Genomic DNA, 26,194 nt, shown 5'->3' on the forward strand with positions numbered 1-26,194 from the left:
TGTTCCAGTTTTCCCGCTCCTCATTTGTGTTAGGGCTGTGCAATTAATCGCAAACGCAAAACAATCGCGATTTGAGCACATGCGATTTCTAAACCGCATAAGGCTGCGATTTTATTAATTAATTTATATTTACATTCTTGTGCGCAAGATGTTAACCAATCAGAGCCCACTCAGCGCACCGCTCAAATTACGACTGAGCTGAGCGGGAGAACAGAATAGGCGAGCAGGAGAACAGAATAGGCGAGCGGGAGAAAAGAATGTAAAATATGGATGTGGGTCAGAATAAAAATGATTTGGTGCCAAAGAGAAATTCAACATCAATCGTTTGGGAGTATTTTGGATTCAGGAGAGAGGATGTGTCACAGAGCAAGGTAATTTGCAAGACCTGTGAAACGATTATTGCGACGAAACGGGGCAATACTACAAACCTGTTTCAACACTTAAAACAGAGCCATAAAAAGCTCTATGATCAATGCATGTCGACAAAGTCCAGCGAAACTGACAAAAGCACACCTCAAAGCCAGCCAACTGAACAAGTATCCATCGTTCAAGCATTTGCAAGCGTCACGCCTTATGAGAAAGGATCAAAACGGCACAAAGAAATCACAGACGCAATCACAAATCATATATGCAAAGACATGGTGCCTGCGTACATCGTCAGTAAAGACGGCTTCCAAAGACTAAATCAAACACTGGACAAAAGATACCAGCTGCCGTCTCGCACTCATTTCACACGGGTTGCTATTCCCGAAATGTATGAGAAATGTAAGGCGGGCGTTGAATACGAGCTTAAAAAGGTGAAATTCTACGCCACGACCACAGATATGTGGTCCAGCAGAACGATGGAGCCGTATATGAGATTAACGGTCCATTATATCAATGACAACTATGAAATAAAAAGTCGATGCTTGCAAACAGCATACTTTCCAGAAAATCACACTGGAGAAAATATCTCTCACGGTTTAAAAGAAGCTTTAGCCTCATGGGGACTTTGTGAAGATCAACAAGTGTCTATCACCACAGACAATGGATCTAATATAGTGAAGGCTGTCACTTTGAACAACTGGACACGATTGCAGTGCTTCGGACACAGACTACATTTGGCAATTGGTAAGTTAGAGTTTATTGTACATTATATATTTATACTTTACATATTAAGAATATTAGGACACTTTGTAGGGCATATTTTTTATTAAGAAACAAATTGTGCAAAGATGTTTAATATAAAAATTTATTATAATGTTATGTACTGTAGTATTTTTAACTTGACAATAGTTGGGAAAACTTTACAATAAGGTGATATTTGTTAACAGTAGTAATTAAATACATTAGCTAACAATGAACATTTTAGTTCCCTTTCGTTAGGGAACTCCTACGTCTCGTCGGAGGAGTTTCCAACGAATTGGGATCACGCTTGGGAGACCAATTGCCTTCGAGTGAATTAAAACGAGCCAATGAACATTGGCATGCAAGACTTGCATTCCGCGCCCCCGCCTGTCAGTGCGGGTAAAAAGCGGAAGCAAGCGCATAGACAAAATGCTTTTACCTTCGGAGCCGACCGGTAGTGTCCTCTGAGTGATGAGCTTCAAGATTGTGTTTGTCTTCACGCTCAACGAGTCTGCTGTTTCTCCGAGACCTCTCTGTGTTGGTGTGACGGCGCTTCAGCGATCTTTGCGATCTCCCGGGTACCAGCTGCTGCTTCACGCGATCTGCCTTTTTTTCAAAGAGCTGTTGTCACAGCTGGTATTCGGTTGAGTGCGCACAATGGGCTTGCAGTTTCCCCGCTGTGTTGCCGCGGTTATCCCTGTGTGCTTCAGCACAATTAAGAGAGTGTTTTTCTGTGAAAGAGCAACACGGGTGAAGATCGCGTCCTTTTCAGGATGACGTTTTACTTGTGTGTTTCTGGATGCGATCGTTTCCTGTCCTTATTTGACGGCCACGTTCATTGTTTCACATGCCTAATCAGTGTGTGAGACTACGTTCGTGGGTGGTTCATGTTCTCTCAGGAGTGCATGACCACGTCGGCACGTTGTCCGTCTCCCCTTTCTCGTAAAGGCTTGAGCCGCTCAGCGTGCCGTGTGCCGTCGAGCGCCGGCTGACAGCGCGGGTTGTCACGGCAACCCAGCGCGCGTCATTCGGCGCTCAAGATGCGCGGTCAAGATCAAGACTTGCGTGCCTCTATGAGGTGAGTCCCTTTGCTTATTTCCCGATCTAGTTTCTCTTCTGGTGCACCAGAGGAGGGCTGCTTTGGCGAATAACATTGGTGATCTGAGGGTTTCAGTGAGCACGAACCACTCACTCCTCTAGCGCATCGCAAACATGCTGAGATTGTGTTCGTGGGTGGTATATGCTTTCTTATGAGAGCATGACCACGTCGGCACGTTGTTCGCCTGCCTGAAGGCTTTAGCGTCCAGCGTGCCGTGTGTCATCAAAGCGATGGCCACGTTCACTATCTTGCATGCCTGGTTGACGGCCACGATCACGGTTTCACATGCCTAATCAGTGTGTTGAGACTGCGTTCGTGGGTGGTTCATGTTCTCTCAGGAGTGCATGACCACATCGGCACGTTGTTCGTCTCCCCTTTCTCGTAAAGGCTGGAGCCGTTCAGCGTGCCGTGTGCCGTCGAGGCTTTCGGATGGGTCTCTGGTCCTTCTCATGAGGGACCAGGCATTTCATTCGGGGCCCCAGGGAGGACAGATGTCGATCGCTACATCGGAGAGAGGGCTGTTATACTCTGAAAATGATGCTGAGTTCCTACTATAATGGGGTGTGCTCATGCTGAAGATTCAGACTTAACAGCCACACTTTCCTGGGCTGTTCTAAAGTGCCTGGATGTGTGTGAAGAATTTTGGCAGTATGGAAGCATTTTGGTGCCAATATGGCAAGCCAAACATGCCTAAATCTGCAGAAGTTTTTCCTCTCTCACTACCACTGCACGTGCGTAGTTCTAACTCGGGGTTGAGCTGTGCTTAGTGACTGACCGTGATTAGTCACAGCGCTGGCCCTCGGTTAGACGATGTCCACACTGGTGGTCCAGAAGCACCTCAAAACCAGCCCGCTCGGAGTTTGTTTTCCCTCAGCAAAGGGAAGGGAAACAACCCTGAGAGGAGCGACCCAGAGTATGTGTCGATCTGCTCTTTGGGAGTGCGTGTCATCACCACTCCTTCCCCCGGGGGAGGGCCGGGTGGAGAATTTCGTTTCTGTTCCGCCGCTGGTTATCCTGTAATCAGCGGTACCCAAAGTTTGAGCAGTCCACTTCCTCTGAGTCGTTCACGGGCCCCAGCGCTCAGATGGCAGTGAGGGCTGCGGCCTTGTCACTCTCGTCTCTCGCTGGGTGAGGGGAAACCAGGACTCGATGCCCCCGGGCCTCGTTCCTCGTTCCTGGATGCCCCTGTCCTGCGGAAAGAGATCGATGTCCTGCTGGCGAAGGACGCGATCGAGCCGGTCCCTCCTGCCGAGATGAGGTCTGGGTTTTACAGCCCCTACTTCATTGTACCCAAGAAAGGCGGTGGGTTACGACCAATCCTGGACCTGCGAGTTTTGAATCGGGCCCTGCACAAACTCCCGTTCAAAATGCTCACGCAGAAGCGCATTTTCGAATGCATTCGTCCCCAGGATTGGTTTGCAGCGATCGACCTGAAGGACGCGTACTTTCACGTCTCGATTCTTCCTCGACACAGACCATTTCTACGGTTTGCTTTCGAGGGTCGAGCGTATCAGTACAAAGTCCTACCCTTCGGGCTGGCCCTGTCGCCCCGCGTTTTCACGAAAGTCGCGGAGGCGGCCATTGTTCCCATGAGAGAACAAGGCGTTCGCATTCTCAACTATCTCGACGACTGGCTCATTCTGGCTCTCTCACGAGATGTGTTGTGCGATCACAGGGACATGGTGCTCCAGCACCTCAGCCGGTTGGGGCTTCAGGTCAACTGGGACAAGAGCAAACTCTGCCCCATGCAGAGGATCTCTTATCTCGGTATGGAGTTGGACTCGGTCGCCCAGACCGCGCGCCTCACGGAGGAGCACGTCCAGTCAGTGCTCACCTGCCTCAGGTCTTTTCGAGGCAGGACAGCGGTTCCACTGAAACAATTTCAGAGGCTCCTGGGGCATATGGCAGCCGCAGCCACAGTAACGCCGCTCGGCCTGTTACATATGAGACCGCTTCAACGCTGGCTTCACGATCGAGTCCCGAGATGGGCGTGGCAGAGCGACACGTTCCGGGTCAACATTACCCCGCACTGTCGCCAAACCTTCGGTCCTTGGTCGGACCCTGCGTTTCTACGGGCCGGAGTGTCCTTAGTCCAGGTGTCCAGGCACGCTGTGGTTTTCACAGATGCCTCTGCCAACGGATGGGGGGCCACGTACAACGGGCATGCAGTTTCAGGTCTGTGGACGGGGCCTCAACTGCATTGGCACATCAACTGCCTAGAGTTGCAAGCAGTACGCTTGGCTTTGTGCCGCCTCAAGGGGCTCCTTCTGCACAAAGATGTACTGGTCCGTACGGACAGCACTGCGACTGTTGCGTACATCAACCATCAAGGTGGTCTACGCTCCCGTCGTATGTCGCGACTCGCCCGCCATCTCCTCCTATGGAGTCAGAAGCATCTGAGGCGCTTCGGGCCATTCACATCCCGGGTGTGCTCAACCGTGCAGCCGACGAGCTTTCACGGCAGCCGCCTCTTCCGGGAGAATGGCGACTCCATCCCCAGGCGGTCCAGCTGATTTGGGGAATCTTCGGAGCCGCTCAGATAGATCTGTTTGCCTCTCCGGACACGACCCATTGCCAGTGGTTTTATTCTCTGACCGAAGGGTCTCTCGGTACAGATGCACTGGCGCACAGCTGGCCCCGGGGCCTTCGCAAATATGCGTTTCCCCCAGTGAGCCTTCTCGCACAGACACTGTGTAAAGTCAGGGAGGACGAGGAGCAGGTCTTGCTAGTTGCGCCGTATTGGCCCAACCGGACCTGGTTCCCAGAACTTATGCTCCTCGCGACAGCACCTCCTTGGCCCATTCCTCTGAGGAAGGACTTGCTTTCTCAGAGACGGGGCACTCTATGGCACCCGCGTCTAGACCTCTGGAGACTCCATGTCTGGTCCCTGGACGGGACGCGGAGGTTCTAGGTGGGCTACCACAGGCAGTGGTAGACACCATCACTTCCGCTAGAGCCCCCTCTACGAGGCGCCTCTATGCGTTGAAGTGGAACCTGTTCGTCGAATGGTGTTCCTCCCGTCAGGAGGACCCCCGAACTTGTCGGTCAGAGTCGTGCTTTCCTTCCTGCAAGATGGGTTGGAGCGAAGGCTGTCTCCCTCCACCCTCAAAGTGTATGTCGCCGCAGTAGCCGCACATCACGATGCAGTAGAAGGTAAGTCTTTGGGAAAGCACGACCTGATCATTAGATTCCTTAAGGGTGCTAGGAGGTTGAATCCACCTCGTGTTTTGCACTCTGTACCCTCTTGGGACCTAGCTCTGGTACTTAGAGCTCTTCAGAGTCCTCCCTTTGAGCCCCTGTCGACAGTAGAGCTGAATATCCTGTCCATTAATGGCGCTTTTCCACTGCTGGTACGGCTCGGTTCGGCTCGGTACGGTTCGACTCGGCGCGGAACGGTTCGGCTCGCTTCGCTTTTCCACTGCGTGGTACGCCTCGACTCGGTACGGCACGGTTCGGTTCGCTTTAGCTCGGTTGCTTTTCCACCGCAGTTAGTACCTCTTCAAAGTGGGTGGGACTGATCGTTATTTTGTCCCTACACTGTTTGTAGGTCCGGTGATAGCTCTCGCTGGATCCGCTCCTCGGCAACCAACGAGAGGAACGTCTGCACCTCGTCCACTGACCACGATTCAGCCATTTCTTTTTAAAGTTTAAAAAACAGATGCTACCGCGTTGGCTGTTGTCTACTGGTTATTTAAATCGTGTTATTTAAAACGTGCCGTACCGAACCGAACCGTACCGTACTATGCAGTGGAAAAGCGCCATAAGACAGCGCTCCTGTTAGCATTGGCTTCTTTCAAGAGGGTCGGGGATCTGCATGCTTTTTCGGTCGACGAATCGTGCCTGGAGTTCGGGCCGGCTTTTTCTCACGTTGTATTGAGACCCCGGCTTGGATATGTGCCCAAGGTTCCTACCACTCCCTTCGCGGACCAGGTAGTGAACCTGCAAGCGCTGCCCCTGGAGGAGGCAGACCCAGCCCTAGCTTTTCTCTGTCCCGTCCGCGCTCTGCGGGTTTATATCAACAGAACGCAAAGCTTCAGAACCTCAGATCAGCTCTTTGTCTGTTACGGAGGCCAGCAGAAGGGGAAGGCCGTCTCCAAGCAGAGGTTAGCCCACTGGCTAGTGGATGCTATCACCAGAGCGTATGAGTCTCTAGGTGAGCCTTGTCCTCCCAGGTTGCGCGCTCACTCTACTAGAGGTGTTGCCGCTTCCTGGGCTTTGGCTCAAGGCGCTTCGCTGACAGACATCTGTAGAGCTGCGGGCTGGGCGACACCTAACACGTTCGCTAAATTTTATAGCCTCCGTGTTGTACCAGTTTCCTCCCGTGTACTCGCTACGACCAGTAGCGCGAGGAATTAGGTATGTCGGCTTGCTACGCCATTCCCGCCCCAGGGGCCGGATACGTGCGTCTTTCTTGCTCCGTTGGTTCCCCAACCAACGGTTAACCTCGTGAGTTCTTCCATCACCCCTCCGGCGCCAGGCGAGGCGGATCGCCCGGCGCCAGGTCTACTACCTCTCGTGTGAGTTGTTATTAGACTGGGTGATCTTACAGTGGTCCCTTCGGTGACCCATTTTTTCCACGTTCCAGCTACCCTCCGGGTTAGCTCCGTGTCTTCCCCTCGACAGACCCGTTCTGTCGTCCTTGGTGAGTACGCTCCCACCCCTCGGGCTGGGACTACCACAAGGACTGCCGTATGTTTCACTACCCTACGGGTTAGTACATACGTGTATTCCAGTGCCTCCCTTCGGGCGGGCAGGGGCTCCGCTGCGTCCCCTTCTTCGGGGCACGCTTCCCCAGTGTTATCCAAAGTCCACTGAGCGGGTCTTGCGGAACAGCAGTGTGACTCTTCCTAGCTAGCTCCCGCCGTAAAGAAACTAAGAAACTGCTTAGGCGGGTAGCTAGGCTGGGCGCTGGAAGGGGCCAGCACCATGGCGTTTTATTAGGGATCCCAATTCGTTGGAAACTCCTCCGACGAGACGTAGGAGTTCCCTAACGAAAGGGAACGTCTCGGTTACGTATGGTAACCCTCGTTCCCTGAGTAGGGAACGGAGACGTCTCGTCCCGTCGCCATGCGTGCTGTACCCTCGCGGAGGACTGGACTCCGTTCGGCTCCTCAGCGTAAAGCATTTTGTCTATGCACTTGCTTCCGCTTTTTACCCGCACTGACAGGCGGGGCGCGGAATGCAAGTCTTGCATGCCAATGTTCATTGGCTCGTTTTAATTCACTCGAAGGCAATTGGTCTCCCTAGCGTGATCCCAATTCGTTGGAAACTACTCCCACGAGACGTCTCCGTTCCCTACTCAGGGAACGAGGGTTACCATACGTAACCGAGACGTTTTTCAGCATTTATTAATTATTGTTAATGTTAGTTCGTGTCAATACATAGTATGTAACAACTAATACAGCATTTATTAATGTTAGTTCATGTTCATTTTAGCATACTAATACATTAAATACAAAATCACACTAGTTATTCATGTTAGTTCATGGTGCATTAACTAATGTTAACAGTGACAACGTTTGATTTTAATAATGTATTAGTAAATCCTAAAATTAACATTAATTAACATTAATAAATGCTGTATTAGTATTGTTCATTGTTAGTTCATTTTAGCTAATGCATTAAAGGTGCAGTGTGTGATTTTTAGCGGCATCTATCTAGTGGTGAGATTTGCGAATTGCAAACAGAAAGCCACTTACGGCCTATCCCTCCCTTCTCAAAATCTAAGGAGAAGCTACGGTGGCCGACGTAACCAGCAGCACATATCTCCCCACATAGCAAACTCTGTAGCGTTGTGTGTTCGCTGTCGGCTACGGTAGAAACATGACGTCACAATATGTCGTCGACCTTCATTTAAGGGGGTGCCCGCGCTTATGTAGATATAAATGACTCATTCTAAGGTAATAAAAGCATAACGGTTCATTAAGTAAGGTCTTTCTACACCACTGAAAACATAGTTATGGATCTTATATTGCATTTCTGTCAATAGATCCTCAGAAATAATACACATTGCACCTTTAACTAATTGTTGACAAATAGCACCTTATTGTAAAGTATTACCCAATAGTTGTATTTAAATGCATGCAATACTTACAATATTACACATTTTCATCATGTTTTGCAACTATTTCTTTTTAGAAAATGCTATCAAGGATGAACCTCGCATTTCCCGAGCCAACGGCTTGTGCAAAAAGATTGTGGGAAATTTTTCCCACAGTTGGAAAAAAAAGATGATGTTAGCCGAAGCCCAGGAAGAACTTCAGCTCCCCCAACATGCCCTCATAACATCATGCCCGACAAGATTGGACTCAATGCAACAAATGATAGACAGGGTTTTGGAGCAACAGAAGGCATTGTCTCAGGTCCTTTCAGCTGACCGTAAAACAAGACACCTAGTACCACAATGGCAAGACACAGATGTTCTAGAATCTGTAAGTAAGGCACTGGGTCCACTTCAGGAGTTCACCGATGCCCTTTCCAGTGAAAACAACATCAGTGTATCCTACGTTAAACCAGTTCTTCATCTGTTGAACACCAAGATACTTGCAGTGAAGGATGAAGATACTGACCTGACAAAGACTATAAAATCAAAAATTCTTAACTACATCAACAAACATTATGAGGATGAAACTACCCAAGAGCTTCTGGACATAGCAACATTTTTGGATCCAAGATTCAAAACCAGCTACACTGATGAGGATAAACTTCCAAACATTAAGGCCAGGGTCATGTCTGATATGGATATGAGTTCCCACAAGGTGAGTTAATTTATGTAAACTGGATGAAACTGTCATCTCTTAAGATAAACACTCTTTTTATGACTTTTTAATATTTACCTGTAATATTATTTCTGCTCTGTATGTCAAAGGATACATCTGAATCTGATTCTGGGAGTAGCACAAGCAGAGAGAATCCTGACATCGATCTACCTCCACCAGGCAAAAAAGCAAGGAAGTCCTTAGGAAGCTTCTTTAAAACGACATCAGCCATGCCAGCAGCTCTGCAACTTGAAGAAGCTATAGACTCTGAGCTAAATAGCTACCTACTTTCTCCATCCATTGACAGTGAGGAAGATCCTCTGAAATGGTGGAGACTCCATCAGATAAATTTCCCAAGAATGAGCAGGGTTGCACAAAAGTATCTTTGTATTCCTGCCACCAGCTCACCTTCAGAGAGAGTGTTTAGTACTGGGGGAAATGTGGTGACATGTCACCGTTCATGCTTAAAACCAGAAATGGTGGACATGCTGGTTTTCCTTGCAAAAAACCTTTAAGAGGTTTTGGTTTTGAATTCTGTTAGTTTTTATTTATTGTTATGACAGGAGTTTAGGTTAGTTAATCTTAATTGTCTGTTGTCTGACACAATTTATGACAATTTCGTTTATCAAGCAGTTAATACTACTGTACACAGTATGTTTATTCATTGTGAAATGTGTGCACTGAAAAATATTTTATTTATTTAACTCTATTTTTATGACTGGAATTTAGGTTAGTTAACATTAATTTATTTTGTTGCCCGTTTTAAATATTACCGTTTTGTTTATCAAACTGTTAATACTAATGTTATTTCATTGTGAAATGTTTTTTCATGCACTTCTTGTGCACGGAATACATTTAGAATGTAGCATGTTTGAAAAAGCAAAAACAATTGCCAAAATCGCAAATAAAATCGCAATTGCAATATTCATAAAAAAATCGCAATGTGATTATTTTGTTCATATTGCACAGCCCTAATTTGTGTTCAGTTTATTCACCTGTGTTGAGTTGATTTGCCCCACCTGTGCCTTGTTTCCCTATTCTGTTCTCTGCGTATTTTAACCCTGTGTTCTCCCTCATTCCTGGTCGGTTCTCGTTTGTGTATGGTGTGTAAAAGTTATCCTGTGTTAATGAGTGTTATATTAAATCCTGTTAATTCCTATTCTCCGGCATTCTTGTGCTTCCAACCACCACACGTACCGGTAACAGAAGAACCGACCAAAAGATGAACGTGATGGCTGAAGACAAGCTCCTCACCATTCAGCAGAATGGCCGTTCTTTGGAGAGGTATGTTGAGGAGTTCCTGGATGTTTCCCATCTATTGAACTGGGGTAATTCCACAATTAATGCCTGCTTCTGGATTGGACTGGATGATGATAATTTATTCCGTTTCATCTCCGTTGATGATTGTTATAAGTCCGTCCCGGACTTTATTAATTATGTCCTTGAATTACATGGCTCTGATTTCCTCGTTGACTATGCAGAAGATAGTCAAAATCATCATTCAGTCCCTATCCGGAAGTATGTAGGCGATGTAGGCCCAGTTCACATCGATCCGGAACTCTCTACATACCTCTCCAAGAGCTCCGTGTCCCCCGCTTCACCCAAGATGGCCAAGCATTCATCGCTGGTCCCATCCAGCTCCGAACCAACGCCGCTGGTCCCGTCCAGTCCCAAGCTTATGCATCGCGCCATACCCACCGTACCAGTGGGGATCTTGGTAGTGCTTGAAGAGGAGGATGCGCTTATTGACTGGGACACAGAGCTTCCGCCACTGATCCCAGCCAGCCCCGAGTCATCATCGCTGATCCAACCCAGCTCCAAGTCTTCACTGCTGGTCCCGGCCAGCCCTGAGCCATCATCGCTGATCCAGCCCTGCCCTAAGTCTTCGCTGCTGGTCCCGGCCAGCCCCGAGTCTTCACTGCTGGTCCCGGCCAGCCCCGAGTCTTCACTGCTGGCCCCGGCCAGCCCCAAGTCTTCACCGCTGGTCCAGCCCAGCTCCAAGTCTTCACTTCCGGTCCCAGCCAGCTCCAGGTCTTCACTGCCGGTCCCAGCCAGCTCCAGGTCTTCACTGCTGGTCCTCCGCCATGGCCACCCGAAGGGGCGTCTCCACCCTGGCCCACCTGAAGGGGCGTCTCCACCCTGGCCACCTGAAGGGGCATCTCCACCCTGGCCACCTGAAGGGGCGTCTCCACCCTGGCCACCTGAAGGGGCGTCTCCACCCTGGCCACCTGCACAACCTGCTCCGCCCTGGAGGCTTCCTGTTCCGGGAAAGCCACGCCCTCGTCATCCTCCCGCCCCTATTTGATGTTTATACGGCGTGGGGACACTCCTTTTTGGGAGGGGGCGTAATGTTACATGTGTGTCCTGTGTTTCCCCCTGCTTAGTGTTTTTGGTTCAGTCCTGTGTTCCAGTTTTCCCGCTCCTCGTTTGTGTTCAGTTTATTCACCTGTGTTGGGTTGATTTGCCCCACCTGTGCCTTGTTTCCTAATTCTGTTCTCTGTGTATTTTAACCTTGTGTTCTCCCTCATTCCTGGTCGGTTCTCGTTTGTGTATGGTGTGTAAAAGTTATCCTGTGTTAATGAGTGTTATATTAAATCCTGTTAATTCCTATTATCCGGCTTTCTTGTGCTTCCAACCACCACACGTACCGGTAACAAGATGGTTTAAGAGATCTAATTATTCTCATAACGTCTGATTCATTAACACTTCTTATGTTGAAGGTCGGCTCCGTTGTTTTAACAGGACATATATCCGTGTACTCAGGTGAAAAACACTGTGTAATAGTAGCTACAGAATCAATAAAGTGGTGGTTGAAAGCCTGAGCTACTTCTGCTGGATTATTTGTGAGCTTGTCATTTACTTTAAGTTCAAGCAGCTTCACGTCTTTACGGTAATTTCCTGTTAATTTTTTTAGCTGATTCCAAATGATTTTAGAGTTTCCCTTTGCTCTTTCAATTATTGACAAGAAAAAATTTGCCTTAGATATCCTCATCTTTACCACATTGTTCCGTAATGCAGCAAAGTGCTGTCTGTCATGTATGGATTTAGTTTTAACTGCAGTTTTTTAAGGCAAGATCCCTTTCCTTCATAAGTTTTAAAATATCTGAGTTCATCCAAGGAACAGTGTTTTTGATTCTTTTGCGCCTAAATGTACCGTTAAAATCTTTAATAGTGCTCTCCATTACTTTTGAGAAAGTTTGACTGTCTTCCTCACTATCTATTTCCATCAGTAGATCATCCCATTTAATTTGCTGAACAGTATTTTTAAAGTCCTCCTGTTTGTTTTTAGGGATTCTAAAAGATTCATATTCAGTGTCAAAAGAGCTGAATCGCTTATTGGTTAGTTTTCTGGCCACAAGGGTCAGATTATGATCAGACAGTCCAGTTAACATATTAAAAGATTTAAAAATTATTTCAGGTCTGTTACTAAATATTAAATCAATCTGTGTCCTAGTGGAGTTAGTTATTTTTGTTGGCCCATTTACAAGCTGTGTGAGATCAAACTGATCAGTTATCTGTTTGAGATTCTTTCTAATTGCTTTATCCATCCAATTTATATTAAAATCTCCCATTATGATGACCTCTTTATTGAAATTACATTCTCTTAAAAGGTTCTGAAAATTTTCATAGAAACTACTATTAGAGGAAGGTGGCCGGTAGATTACAATAAGAACGAATGACATTTGTGGTGAGAGAATAATATTTAGACCAATACATTCCAGCTCTTTACAGTTTGACCAACAGATTTCATTGCACTGGATATTATCTTTCACATAAATCATAACACCGCCTCCCTTTGAGCCCACTCTATCCCTCCTGAAACTTTTGAAACCAGGCACTTTTCTTTAGCCATGTATCAGATAAACAAAGAAAGTCTGATTGTTACATACACCTTGTGATGCACTCTTGGACACATCATCAGTGATAGTACCTGGGGTCATAGGGGGTTTCGGGTCTTTCAACTTCAGACCTCCTCACCCAGGCGACCCGACCGGGAGTGATCAGTTCCCGGCCTGTGTCCAAGAAGCGTTCGCCCACAGTTTGTCCCTCCTGATCCACAGCCATCGTGAGGCTTTTTCCGCAGCCTCTGAAGCTGCACTGATGGCTCTTCTCTTGCGTGCTCCTGTGATTCCCAGGAGGCTGTAGGCCCTGCAGAGTGACTTTCCTGCAAAGCCCCTTCCCCCAACCTCGATGGGCAAGCACTGAGCACGCCACCCCCATCTCCGACACTCCTCCACCAGCTCCGCATATTTCTCCCTTTTTCTTTCACTCGCTTCCTCAATCCTTTCCTCCCAGGGCACTGTTAGCTCCATCAAGATAACCTGTTTCGATGTTACTGAGAACAGAACCATGTCGGGTCTAAGGCTGGTCTCCACGATGTCTCGGGGGAACTTGAGTTGTTTTCCCAGGTCGACCCTTAGCTGCCAGTCATTCGTTGTTCCCAGCAGGCCTGTCTGAACTGTTGGTCGGGAAGGGGGAGGTTATCCTGCTCTTAAGAATGAAATTTTGCGCCTTGGTGGTTTTAAACGGTTGCTCTGATTGATGGCAGTAGTGATGGACTCAGCAACCACCTTCAGCACCTGGTCATGGCGCCAGCGGTAGCGACCTTCCCCAAGTGCTTTAGGACAGCTACTGAGGATGTGTTCCAGCGATCCTCTTCCCTGGCACAAGGTACATGCCGGAGTCTCAACCTTGCCCCAACAAAAGAGATTGGATGGACTGGGCAGGGTGTCATAGACAGACTGAATGAGAAATTTGATGCGATAGGGATCAGCCCTCCACAGCTCTGCCCATGAAATCTTTCTCTCCATGGCATCTTCCCATCTGGTCCATGCACCCTGTTGCCTCATTCCCACCATCTGACTTGCACGCTGCTCCTCGATCCCAGCCCTCACTTCTTTTTGGACCAGGTCCCGCCTTTCCTTACCCTTCAGTTTGTTGTAATGGGTTGTTGGAGTACTTCCCAGTCCTGCACGACCAATAGCTACAGGACCCACCAGTTCCTTAAGACGCAGTCGTGATTCTGCCTGGTCCACCGCCTCATGTGCCCTCCACTTTCTGCCAGTCCTGACCTCAATACCAGCTTGAGATACTCTTAGGTCCTTGGAATCCCTGTACTGAAGCACCTCCCTTGCTCTGGTAACCATGAACTCCTCGCTAAGGCTGTTGATTGGTAGCGTTAGTTTGTTCTTTTTCCCGTAAAGGGCAATGCTGCTCAGACTTCTTGGCAAGCCCAACCACCGTCGCAGGTGATTGCTCACCCTCCTCTCAAATCCTTCCACGGTGGAAATTGGAAATTCATACACCAACAGTGGCCACAATATCCTGGGTAAGATTCCATGTTGGTATAACCAAGCTTTGAATTTCCCCGGTAAGCCTGACTTGTCAACTGTAGTTAGCCAGCTCTCCAGTTGTTCATTTGTTGCCCTGATGGAAGCGGCATCCTTTAGAGAGCAGTCAAAGGTTTTCCCAAGGCTCTTCACAGGCTTCTCTGTGACTGATGGGATTTGGGTACTTCCTAAGGAGAAGTGGAACTGGTCTGTTACCTTCCCTCTCTTCAGTACCATGGATCTGGATTTTTCCGGCTTGAAACGCATCCTCGCCCAGGTGGTTAACCTCTCTAAGCCCTGAAGAATCCATCTGCATCCTGGGACTGTTACAGTTGTTACTGTCAGATCGTCCATGAATGCCCTAATGGGGGGCTGACGGATTCCGGACTTGGTTTTGGGGCCTCTGCATTCCGGCTCAGCGGATTTGACCAGCATGTTCATGGCCAAGGAAAAGAGAATCACTGAAACAGTGCATCCAGTGATAATCCCCTTTTCCAGACGTTGACGCTCAGATGTAACTTTGCCGGAAGTGAATCTCAGATTAAAGTTGTTATAATAATCCATTATGAGGATCTTGATGCTGCTCGGAACATGATGTCTCCCCAATGCCACCTCCACTAGCTTGTGGGGTATGGAGCCATATGCATTGGCTAAGTCCAGCCATAGTACAGCCAGGTTTCCTTTCCCCTCACAAGCCTCTCTAATCAGTTGTGTCACCACTCCACTATGTTCAAGGCACCCGGGAACCCCTGGGATCCCTCCCTTTTGCACTGAGGGGTCGATGTACTGGTTCTTTAGGAGGTAGTCTGACAGCCGTTGTGAAAGGATACTAAAGAATATCTTCCCCTCGACGTTTAGCAGCGAGATGGTCCTAAACTGCTCTATGGTGGTTGACTTATCTTCCTTTGGAACCCACACCCCTTCTGCAGATCTCCATTGTTGGGCAACTTTACCCCTCCTCCAGATGGCCCTCAGGATCTTCCACAGACGATGCAAGAGCTTGGGGCACCTCTTATACACAAGATATGGCACACCATTAGGTCCTGGTGTTGAGCTGGTTCTGGCAGCCTTAACAACAGCTTGAATTTCTTTCCAACTGGGTACTCTGATGTTGAAGTCAATGGTTGGTATAGGTGGATTAATGAGGTGTCTGCATTCGCCAAGGTCAATTTCCCGTGCTGCATCGCTATAGGTGTCATGCAAATAGGCGTCTATCTCCTCTTTCGAGCAAGTGAGTTGGCCACTGCGCTTCTGGCCTAGCAGCTGTTTGGTAAACCCAAAAGGGTTTACAAGGAAGGCAGCTCGTCTTTTGGCTCTCTCCTTAGCCCGCCTCCTATGCCACTCTGCTCGGCGTAGGGTCAGCAGCTTCTTCCTGAGGATGCCCCGTAGTTCTACCAGCCCTGGCTTCATGTCCTCGGTTGCCCCCTTGAACTGCCTCTTCAGGAGTCGGAGTTCCTGTCTCAGCTGTGCAATCTTCTCTGCCCTGCGGTTCTTGGAGGACTGGTTTGTAGCAGTGTGCTTCTCTGCCAAGCCAAACCTTTCGGTGGCGATGCTGGTTATCATGGTCGTCATTGTTTGGAGTTTCCTGTCTGCCATTCCCTTCATCGTAGCTTCCAGGATACCATCCACATCATCATCAAATTGCTGCCACTCACTTTCTTTGCTGGCTGGAGGCCACTTAATCCGCCTTTGGTGTTGTGGGATGCCTGGTTCTTGGGCTTCCGGAACATGGAGGTTCTGAGTGCTGTGGGGTGACTCCGGGCTCGGCTCCTCCTGCGTCTCACCAAGTTCCTCTGGAGTGTGAAGGTTCTGGGCACTTTGGGATGTCTCCCGGCATAGTTCCTCCTGCGTCACAACGAGGTAATTCCTTGAGCGCTGCTCTGGCTGCACTTTCACCAAACATCCCATTTTGGTCTGGTGGATCTTCAGACCTCGTGGGTTTTTGCAGCTCTTTCCACATACACAGATGGTGTTCGTCGTCGATTGTCCGTTTGCATGGTTCGTTACCTGGTTGACCGTCCGTTCGGGGTGCTCATTCTCCCCCCCCTCTCAGGCTCCCCTGGGGGTATTTTCCTCTGGGACTCTTCGTAGCTATGTTTGGGTTCTTCCTCACAGAAGATGCCGGTCGGGTTGCTGGCCCTTCCCGCCCCGATTGCCGTCTCTCCGTGCTGTCCGCTGTCTCTCCAGCTGTCGCCACTCTGTTCGTGGTCGTCAACCAGCCTGTTCCTGGCAGTCACTGGCCTATCCAGACTAACATGATTGTTACATACACCTTGTGATGCACTCTTGGACACATCATCAGTGATAGTACCTGGGGTCATAGGGGGTTTCGGGTCTTTCAACTTCAGACCTCCTCACCCAGGCGACCCGACCGGGATTGATCAGTTCCCGGCCTGTGTCCAAGAAGCGTTCGCCCACAGTTTGTCCCTCCTGATCCACAGCCATCTTGAGGCTTTTTCCGCAGCCTCTGAAGCTGCACTGATGGCTCTTCTCTTGCGTGCTCCTGTGATTCCCAGGAGGATGTAGGCCCTGCAGAGTGACTTTCCTGCAAAAAAAGGGGGAGCCCCTTCCCCCGACCTCGATGGGCAAGCACTGAGCACGCCACCCCCATCTCCGACACTCCTCCACCAGCTCCGCATAAATTAGAATCCGTTAGAAGAAGATGGACTTGAAGACTTTTCATTTTAATACTTCTTATATTCAAATGACCACCTAAAATGCCCCTTGGTTTAACTTTAGGATCCCAAACTGTCCTTGAATGATTGACAGTCTGAAATACATCCCACTTCCTGTTCTTTGAAATCGCTGGATTTACCACTTTCCTGTTTACATTGAGCACAGTTTTTTCAATTAATCGTGGTTTAGTTAACCCAGAATCAACCATGGCTGGAACATTCAACGCTCTGGTCAGCGCAGCTCTGTCTCCCGTACCAATCAAAGTGCGAGGACCCGCCGACACAACCGCGGCGCGCCCGGCTTGCAGGCTTGCCATCTCCACAGTCCGTCCCCCGGAGTTCCCCGGCTCGGCCTCCCGGCATCCATCCGCCTCGGTCTGGGCAACGTTAGCCCCCAGCACCCCAGCCGCCGCCACCCCCGCACCGAGAACAACACTCCGAGCAGGCGGTAAGACCCCAACATGGCCCGACGTGGAGAGACGACGAGCAAGGTTAGATTGTTGAACATGACCCAATAATGATTTGTCACTACAATAAGTGCGTACCTGTGAGATAGATGTATTGCGGGTTACATCCACTGTTGTGTTAACTTCCTTCCCTGGATTAGTATGGAGGGGTCCAGGGCAGGGATGAATATCTCCAGATAACATCAAACAAATCATCATGATCAGTGCGTCACTATATAGAAGTCGTGTTGGTGTCTTTCTGCGCTTCTTCACTGGATTGTACAGAGATGGAAAGATGAATGTCACAGTCAGAGTGTGTTTTCCATATCCAAAGTTTGCCATGCCATTGTTTGTTTGTTGGCCTAACAGATCAGCATTGTTAGCATACTTTCCGTATCTATAAAAGTTCGGAAGTGGGTTGATGCCAACAGGTTTTTTAAGTGAATTGATGTTATTTGATCTTACAACGTTAAAAAATAATCCATATACTAAGAGAGTTGTGATCGCGCCTGTTCTGCCTGCCGCCATCTTGAATTCCGAACCAAAAGAACATTAAGGTTTACGAGAGTGTGAACTAGCATCAGCTGAAGACAGGGCAGAGGAATGTAGGCCTACTTCGTTACTACCCTCCTCTGCTGAGGTGTCATTACTTTGTTCTGTTTGCTGATGATGATGACCGGCCTCATCTCTGTCTTTTTCCACAACTTCTTCGCTAAATCTAACGTTTCCTACCGTTAGCTGAGGCTGAGCGTAGGCGGCATAGCTAACGGTGGTAAGCTCCTTGACACCCTCCTCTTCGTCATTCTTAGCTCTTTTAAAAAAGCTATTTATTCGCGGGACATTTTTAATAGCAGCCGATTCTTTCTCTTCCTTCTTTTTTTTCTCTTGGCAGCCCCGCTGGTAGGGATGGGAATTGATAAGAATTTAACGATTCCGATTCCATTATCGATATTGCTTATCGATTCGATTCCTTATCGATTCTCTTATCGATTTTCATTGGGTGAGGGAATAAGTACAAATTTGTTTGTTTGTATTAACTTATTATATGAATAACTTATTTGTTTGTTAATTATTATTAACTCGCTGACACAGCACAGAGTATTAGGGGTGTGAACCTACACTGGTCTCACGGTTCGGTTCGATTACGATTATCATGTCATTGATTCAGTACAATTCGATATATCGATGTATTACATGCACTGCATCCTCAATTTTACTTCAAAAGTGATGTGTGCGTGCGCGTGTTCACCTGTTCGTGAAGTCGCAGTGACAGAAACAGAGACATTCCAGTTTAAGTTTCATGGGACTAAAGTCTGTTCATGATGTGTGGCCAAATGTTTCTGCATATTGGAGGTCCCCCACCCCCCCGACGAAATGAACTCACTGAATTGCAACAAGTGACCATATTGTTATGAGGCGCCGTCACACTCTCATTGAGTATGTGCGCGAGTTTGAGTTTGTGTGTGCTTGCGTCTCATATGACTATGTGCGTGGAGAGTTTGTGTGTGCGCGCGCGCGTCTCATATAAGTATGTGCGTGGAGAGTTTGTGTGTGCGCGCGCCCGTCTCATATAAGTATGTGCGTGGAGAGTTTGTGTGTGCGCGCGCGCGTCTCATATGAGTATGTGTCTGGAGAGTTTGTGTGTGCTCGCGTCTCATATGACTATGTGCGTGGAGAGTTTGTGTGTGTGCGCGCGCGTCTCATAGAAGTATGTGCGTGGAGAGTTTGTGTGTGCGCGCGCGCGTCTCATATGAGTATGTGCGTGGAGAGTTTCGCGCATCTCGTGTGTGTAGAGTTTGCGTGTATGCGTGAGCGACTTTAGGTGTGTCGTTGTGCATTTCATATGCATTTGTTTGAGCATTCAGCAGTATACATGTATGTTTGACTACTTAGTATACGTGTATGCAAGTGTTTCATATGTGTGCGTGAATGAAGTTTGATTTAAGCCCTAGACGGCATCTCATATATTGTCGTCTTTTCGCGTGAAATATAACCAAACGAGCGCTTCTGCCTCGATGCCATGTTTGCTGCGTTCTGAATCAATATAACGCAGCGCGTGTGACGTCATGACACATTTGCAAGTGCGGAACCGATAAGCGGAATCGTTAAGCAGGCATTCTAACGGTTCCAAGGAATTGGTTCACTTCTGAAGAAGAACCGGTTCTCGATTCCCATCCCTACCCGCTGGCCTTTATTTTTTATTCTGATTGGATAATTATTAAGATCGAGGCCAAGCCTTGTGTATACTATTTTTATAGCAAAAAAAAAAAAAAAAAACTCCGATCACGGAGGGCCCTTCTCTGCGTAAGGGAACCCAGGCTGTCTGTGGGAATTTTCCCATTCATTTAAGTTGCCATTGTCATCGTAGGCACTCCGAAGTCCGCGTGCTCGAAAAGGACGCCAGATCCTGCTTATTCGGATGGTGAGTGGTACTCTTTCCGAAATCGCATATAAAGTAGCCAAAATCAGCATAAATTAGCATAGGCTCTGTGTGGTAGCCTATAGGGGTGCCAGTGCACTACTGGGTGGTCCACCAAGTGCTTTTGGGGTCCGCCAACTACCTGCTCTTCACCATAGTCCTCCTCAGTGCCACGGAGGGCCTATTTCGACCCCTAACTACCTTTTCTCTCCTTCATCGCCACGAAGTGCCTGTGGGGTCCCCTAACCACCCAAACTTCACCATAGTCTTCCTCGTGGTCCACGAAGTGCCTGTTTCGACCCCTAACCGCCTGTCCTCTTCTTCATTGCTACGGAGTGCCTATGGGGTCCCCTAACCACCTGAACTTCACCACAGTCTTCCTCAGTGCCACGGGGAGCCTTTTTCGACCCCTAACCACCTGTCCTCTTCTTCATTGCCACGGAGTGCCTGGGGGGTCCCCTAACCACCTGAACTTCACCACAGTCTTCCTCAGTACCACGAGGAGCCTTTTTTGACCCCTAACAACCTATCCTCTTCTTCATTGCCACGGAGTGCCTGGGGGGTCCCCTGACCACCCGAACTTCACCATGGTCTTAGTCTCAGGCCACGTGCTCCTCGAAGGGTGGACAGAGAGGTCCGATCGGCCTGAAACTGACGTATGCGTCCCGTCACGGGCCCCTGGGACGGGTTCTAGAGTTCCGCGTCCCTCTGACCTTTTTTCGCGCTAATTGGCCACCAACAGCCCCATGGAACAAGTTGCACGTGGGCCGTCAAACAAACGGGGGCCAAAAGGGGTCGAAAGGTCGCAGCGGCCCCAAACTCGGCACGGCGGTAGTCCGGGGGCCCCCGGTTCTAGATCCTGGATTTGGTGGTTCTAGATCGGTTCTAAGTGTGGGTTCCAGCAAAGCGGCTTGTTGGAAAGGCCCGATCGGCCCGAAACTGACACACGCGTCTCGTCACGGGCCCCGGGGACGGGTTCTAAAGTTCCGCGTCCCTCGGACCTTTATTCGCGCTAATTGGCCACCAACAGCCCCATGGAACAAGTTGCACGTGGGCCGTCAAACAAACGGGGGCCAAAAGGGGTCGAAAGGTCGCAGCGGCCCCAAACTCGGCACGGCGGTAGTCCGGGGGCCCCCGGTTCTAGATCCTGGATTTGGTGGTTCTAGATCGGTTCTAAGTGTGGGTTCCAGCAAAGCGGCTTGTTGGAAAGGCCCGATCGGCCCGAAACTGACACACGCGTCTCGTCACGGGCCCCGGGGACGGGTTCTAAAGTTCCGCGTCCCTCGGACCTTTTTTCGCGCTAATTGGCCACCAACAGCCCCATGGAACAAGTTGCACGTGGGAAGTCACATAAACAGGGGCCAAAAGGGGTCGAAAGGTCGCAGCGGCCCCAAACTCGACACGGTGGTAGTCCGGGGGCCCCCGGTTCTAGATCCCGGGTCGCAGGGTTCTAGATCGGTTCCGAGTGTGTTTTCAGTTTGACCCTTCGAGAGGGAATGTCAGTCTATGAGCTCACTATGAGTGCAAGATGCTTTTGAGAGAAACTTGAACAAGGGAGGCAAAAAAATGAGCCCTGAGTTCTAGAGACTCGTCCCCCTGATATGTCGTTCGGGGGCCCGAGGGGGCCCGGCACGCAGCGTTTGGGGCCCGTGGGACCTCGGGGGGCCGAACAGGGGCCACTGACACGTGCGACTTATCCCATTCATTTTCACAGGTGTTTCGTGGAACGTGTGACAGAAAGGTCCGATCGGCCCGAAACTGACTTATGTGTCCCCTCACGGGCCCCTGGGACGGGTTCTAGAGTTCCGTGTCCCTCTGACCTTTTTTCGCGCTAATTGGCCACCAACAGCCCCATGGAACAAGTTGCACGTGGGCCGTCAAACAAAGGGGGGCCAAAAGGGGTCGAAAGGTCGCAGGGGCCCCAAACTCGGCACGGCGGTAGTCCGGGGGCCCCCGGTTCTAGATCACGGGTCGCGCGGTTCTAGATCGGTTCTAGGTATGTGTTTCGGCCAAACGGTTTGAAGGAAACGCCCGATTGTCCCGAAACTGACGTATGCGTCCCGCCACGGGCCCCGGGGACGGGTTCTAGAGTTCCGCGTCCGAAACAGCTCGTTTGCCCGAAAAAAGACCCCCTTGACCGGGAAGCGCCTGTGAAGTTTGCATTGAACAAGTTGCACGTGGGCGGGCGGAAATGCAGGGGTCGAAAGGTCGCACCGCCTCCAAATTCCCCGCCCTGGTAGTCGAGGGGCCCCCGGTTCTAGATCCCGGGTCGCAGGGTTCTAGATCGGTTCCAAGTGTGTGTTTTTGCAGTGCAAAAATCTCCTCACTTTGGTTCACTCTGACTGCATGTATGTCTATGTGTGAGAGAGGGCGGCCATTAATCGGACCATGTGCTCGCTGAAGGGTGGACAGAAAGGTCCGATCGGCCCGAAACTGACGTATGCGTCCCGTCACGGGCCCCTGGGACGGGCCCTAGAGTTCCGCGTCCCTCTGACCTTTTTTGGCGCTAATTGGCCACCAACAGCCCCATGGAACAAGTTGCACGTGGGCCGTCAAACAAACGGGGGCCAAAAGGGGTCGAAAGGTCGCAGCGGCCCCAAACTCGGCACGGCGGTAGTCCGGGGGCCCCCGGTTCTAGATAATGGATTTGGTGGTTCTAGATCGGTTCTAAGTATGGGTTTCAGCAAAACGGCTTGTTGGAAAGGCCCGATCGGCCCGAAACTGATACATGCGTCTCGTCACGGGCCCCGGGGACGGGTTCTAGAGTTCCGCGTCCCTCTGACTTTTTTTCGCGCTAATTGGCCACCAACAGCCCCATGGAACAAGTTGCACGTGGGCCGTCAAACAAACGGGGGCCAAAAGGGGTCGAAAGGTCGCAGCGGCCCCAAACTCGACACGGTGGTAGTCCGGGGGCCCCCGGTTCTAGATCCCGGGTCGCCGGGTTCTAGATCGGTTCCGAGTGTGTTTTCAGTTTGACCCTTCGAGAGGGAATGTCAGTCTATGAGCTCACTATGAGTGCAAGATGCTTTTGAGAGAAACTTGAACAAGGGAGGGAAAAAAATGAGCCCTGAGTTCTGGAGACCCGTCCCCCTGATATGTCGTTCGGGGGCCCGAGGGGGCCCGGCACGCAGCGTTTGGGGCCCGTGGGACCTCGGGGGGCCGAACAGGGGCCACTGACACTTGCGACTTATCCCATTCATTTTCACAGGTGTTTCGTGGAACGTGTGACAGAAAGGTCCGATCGACCCGAAACTGACTTATGTGTCCCCTCACGGGCCCCTGGGACGGGTTCTAGAGTTCCGTGTCCCTCTGACCTTTTTTCGCGCTAATTGGCCACCAACAGCCCCATGGAACAAGTTGCACGTGGGCCGTCAAACAAAGGGGGGCCAAAAGGGGTCGAAAGGTCGCAGGGGCCCCAAATTCGGCACGGCGCTAGTCCGGGGGCCCCCGGTTCTAGATCACGGGTCGCGCGGTTCTAGATCGGTTCTAGGTATGTGTTTCGGCCAAACGGTTTGAAGGAAACGCCCGATTGTCCCGAAACTGACGTATGCGTCCCGCCACGGGCCCCGGGGACGGGTTCTAGAGTTCCGCGTCCCTCGGACTTTTTTTCGCGCTAATTGGCCACGAACAGCCCCATGGAACAAGTTGCACGTGGGCCGTCAAACAAACGGGGGCCAAAAGGGGTCGAAAGGTCGCAGCGGCCCCAAACTCGACACGGTGGTAGTCCGGGGGCCCCCGGTTCTAGATCCCGGGTCGCCGGGTTCTAGATCGGTTCCGAGTGTGTTTTCAGTTTGACCCTTCGAGAGGGAATGTCAGTCTATGAGCTCACTATGAGTGCAAGATGCTTTTGAGAGAAACTTGAACAAGTGTGGAAAAAAAATGAGCCCTGAGTTCTAGAGACCCGTCCTCCTGATATGTCGTTCGGGGGCCCGAGGGGGCCCGGCACGCAGTGTTTGGGGCCCGTTGGACCCCCGGGGGCCGAACAGGGGCCACTGACACTTGCAACTTATCCCATTCATTTTCACAGGTGTTTCGTGGAACGTGTGACAGAAAGGTCCGATCGACCCGAAACTGACTTATGTGTCCCCTCACGGGCCCCTGGGACGGGTTCTAGAGTTCCGTGTCCCTCTGACCTTTTTTCGCGCTAATTGGCCACCAACAGCCCCATGGAACAAGTTGCACGTGGGCCGTCAAACAAAGGGGGGCCAAAAGGGGTCGAAAGGTCGCAGGGGCCCCAAATTCGGCACGGCGCTAGTCCGGGGGCCCCCGGTTCTAGATCACGGGTCGCGCGGTTCTAGATCGGTTCTAGGTATGTGTTTCGGCCAAACGGTTTGAAGGAAACGCCCGATTGTCCCGAAACTGACGTATGCGTCCCACCACGGGCCCCGGGGACGGGTTCTAGAGTTCCGTGTCCGAAACAGCTCGTTTGCCCGAAAAAAGACCCCCTTGACCGGGAAGCGCCTGTGAAGTTTGCATTGAACAAGTTGCACGTGGGCGGGCGGAAATGCAGGGGTCGAAAGGTCGCACCGCCTCCAAATTCCCCGCCCTGGTAGTCGAGGGGCCCCCGGTTCTAGATCCCGGGTCGCAGGGTTCTAGATCGGTTCCAAGTGTGTGTTTTTGCAGTGCAAAAATCTCCTCACTTTGGTTCACTCTGACTGCATGTATGTCTATGTGTGAGAGAGGGCGGCCATTAATCGGACCATGTGCTCGCCGAAGGGTGGACAGAAAGGTCCGATCGGCCCGAAACTGACGTATGCGTCCCGTCACGGGCCCCTGGGACGGGCCCTAGAGTTCCGCGTCCCTCTGACCTTTTTTGGCGCTAATTGGCCACCAACAGCCCCATGGAACAAGTTGCACGTGGGCCGTCAAACAAACGGGGGCCAAAAGGGGTCGAAAGGTCGCAGCGGCCCCAAACTCGGCACGGCGGTAGTCCGGGGGCCCCCGGTTCTAGATCCTGGATTTGGTGGTTCTAGATCGGTTCCAAGTGTGGGTTCCAGCAAAGCGGCTTGTTGGAAAGGCCCGATCGGCCCGAAACTGACACACGCGTCTCGTCACGGGCCCCGGGGACGGGTTCTAAAGTTCCGTGTCCCTCTGACTTTTTTTCACGCTAATTGGCCACCAACAGCCCCATGGAACAAGTCGCACGTGGGACGTCAAACAAACAGCCGCTCAAGGGGGTCAAAAGGTCGCAGGACCTCGAGATTCGCCACGGACGACCGCCACGGGCCCCCGAATCGGGCCCCAGAGTTTCGTGGCTCTAGATGCTTCCTGAGCCTAATAGGCCCTCTGATTCTAACTGCTGAATTGACCCTAGCAGACATGTGCTCCTATAGAGATCAATGTGAGACAGAGAGGTGCATAAAAAATAGCTAAAAATAAACTTGGCGCGTCTCGACCTCGCCCGCTCGGTATGTCGCAGAGGGCCACGTGACGCAACTTTTTGACGAGTTTGGGGCCCCTCGGACCCCCGGGGGCCGCACGGGAGCCACTGACACGTGCAACTTATCCCATTCATTTTCATAGGCGTTTGGTGAACCTTCCACCTGTAACTTATTTGACAGGGCCCCTTTGTGCACTCCGTGGACATGTCATTTTATGGCTAATATTGCATAATTATAAACTGTAAAGTACCCCAACATGTTGGATTGTCTTCCCTGTGCACTGTACTGGCTGTTTAGAGAAATAAAACATGTATAATTATGAAATATGACCTATTAATGCATTGACCACGGAGTGCATTAAGGGGCCCTGTCAAACAAGTTACAAGTGGAACCTGACACCTGTAACTTATTTGACAGGGCCCCTTTGTGCACTCCGTGGACATGTCGTTTTAAGGCTATTAATGCATAATTATGAACTGTAAAGTACCCCAACGTGTTTGAATGTCTTTCCTGTGCACTTTACTGGATATTGTAAGTAATAATATATTTATATTTACGAAATATGACCTATTAATGCATTGACCACGGAGTGCATTAAGGGGCCCTGTCAAACAAGTTACAAGTGGAACCTGACACCTGTAACTTATTTGACAGGGCCCCTTTGTGCACTCCGTGGACATGCCCATTTAAGGCTAATAATGCATAATTGTGAACTCTAAAGTACCCCAACGTGTTGGATTGTATTCCCTGTGCACTGTACTCTATTTTTAAGTAATAAAAACATTAAAAATCACGAATTATGACCTATTAATGCATTGACCACGGAGTGCACAAAGGGGCCCTGTCAAATAAGTTACAGTTGGTATGTTTTTTTATATTTTGAGATCATGGTTGATAAAAATGAATAAAATTGATTAAATATCAATTTTAGGTTCATCTGTGGGCCCCCCTGAGCGATTTGCAGCCTTCAGAACCCAGA

General features: G+C 50.1%; 2 protein-coding genes across 2 annotated transcripts in view; both read left to right on the forward strand.

Annotated features, from left to right (window-relative positions):
* Positions 1 to 26,194, forward strand: part of LOC130095434 (multidrug and toxin extrusion protein 1-like) — a 92,029-nt gene that overhangs the window by 39,426 nt on the left and 26,409 nt on the right. The window lies entirely within an intron of this gene.
* LOC130095430 (E3 SUMO-protein ligase ZBED1-like) lies at positions 37 to 9,682 on the forward strand. Its single transcript, XM_056262168.1, has 3 exons — positions 37 to 1,110; positions 8,345 to 8,964; positions 9,075 to 9,682. The coding sequence occupies exons 1-3, from the start codon at positions 267 to 269 to the stop codon at positions 9,477 to 9,479; spliced, it is 1,869 nt and encodes a 622-aa protein (XP_056118143.1). The 5' UTR covers positions 37 to 266; the 3' UTR covers positions 9,480 to 9,682.

The sequence above is a fragment of the Rhinichthys klamathensis genome, unplaced genomic scaffold (genome assembly GCF_029890125.1).
Source record: "Rhinichthys klamathensis goyatoka isolate OS25496 unplaced genomic scaffold, OSU_Roscu_1.1 h1tg000191l_1, whole genome shotgun sequence".
Lineage (NCBI taxonomy): Eukaryota > Metazoa > Chordata > Actinopteri > Cypriniformes > Leuciscidae > Rhinichthys > Rhinichthys klamathensis.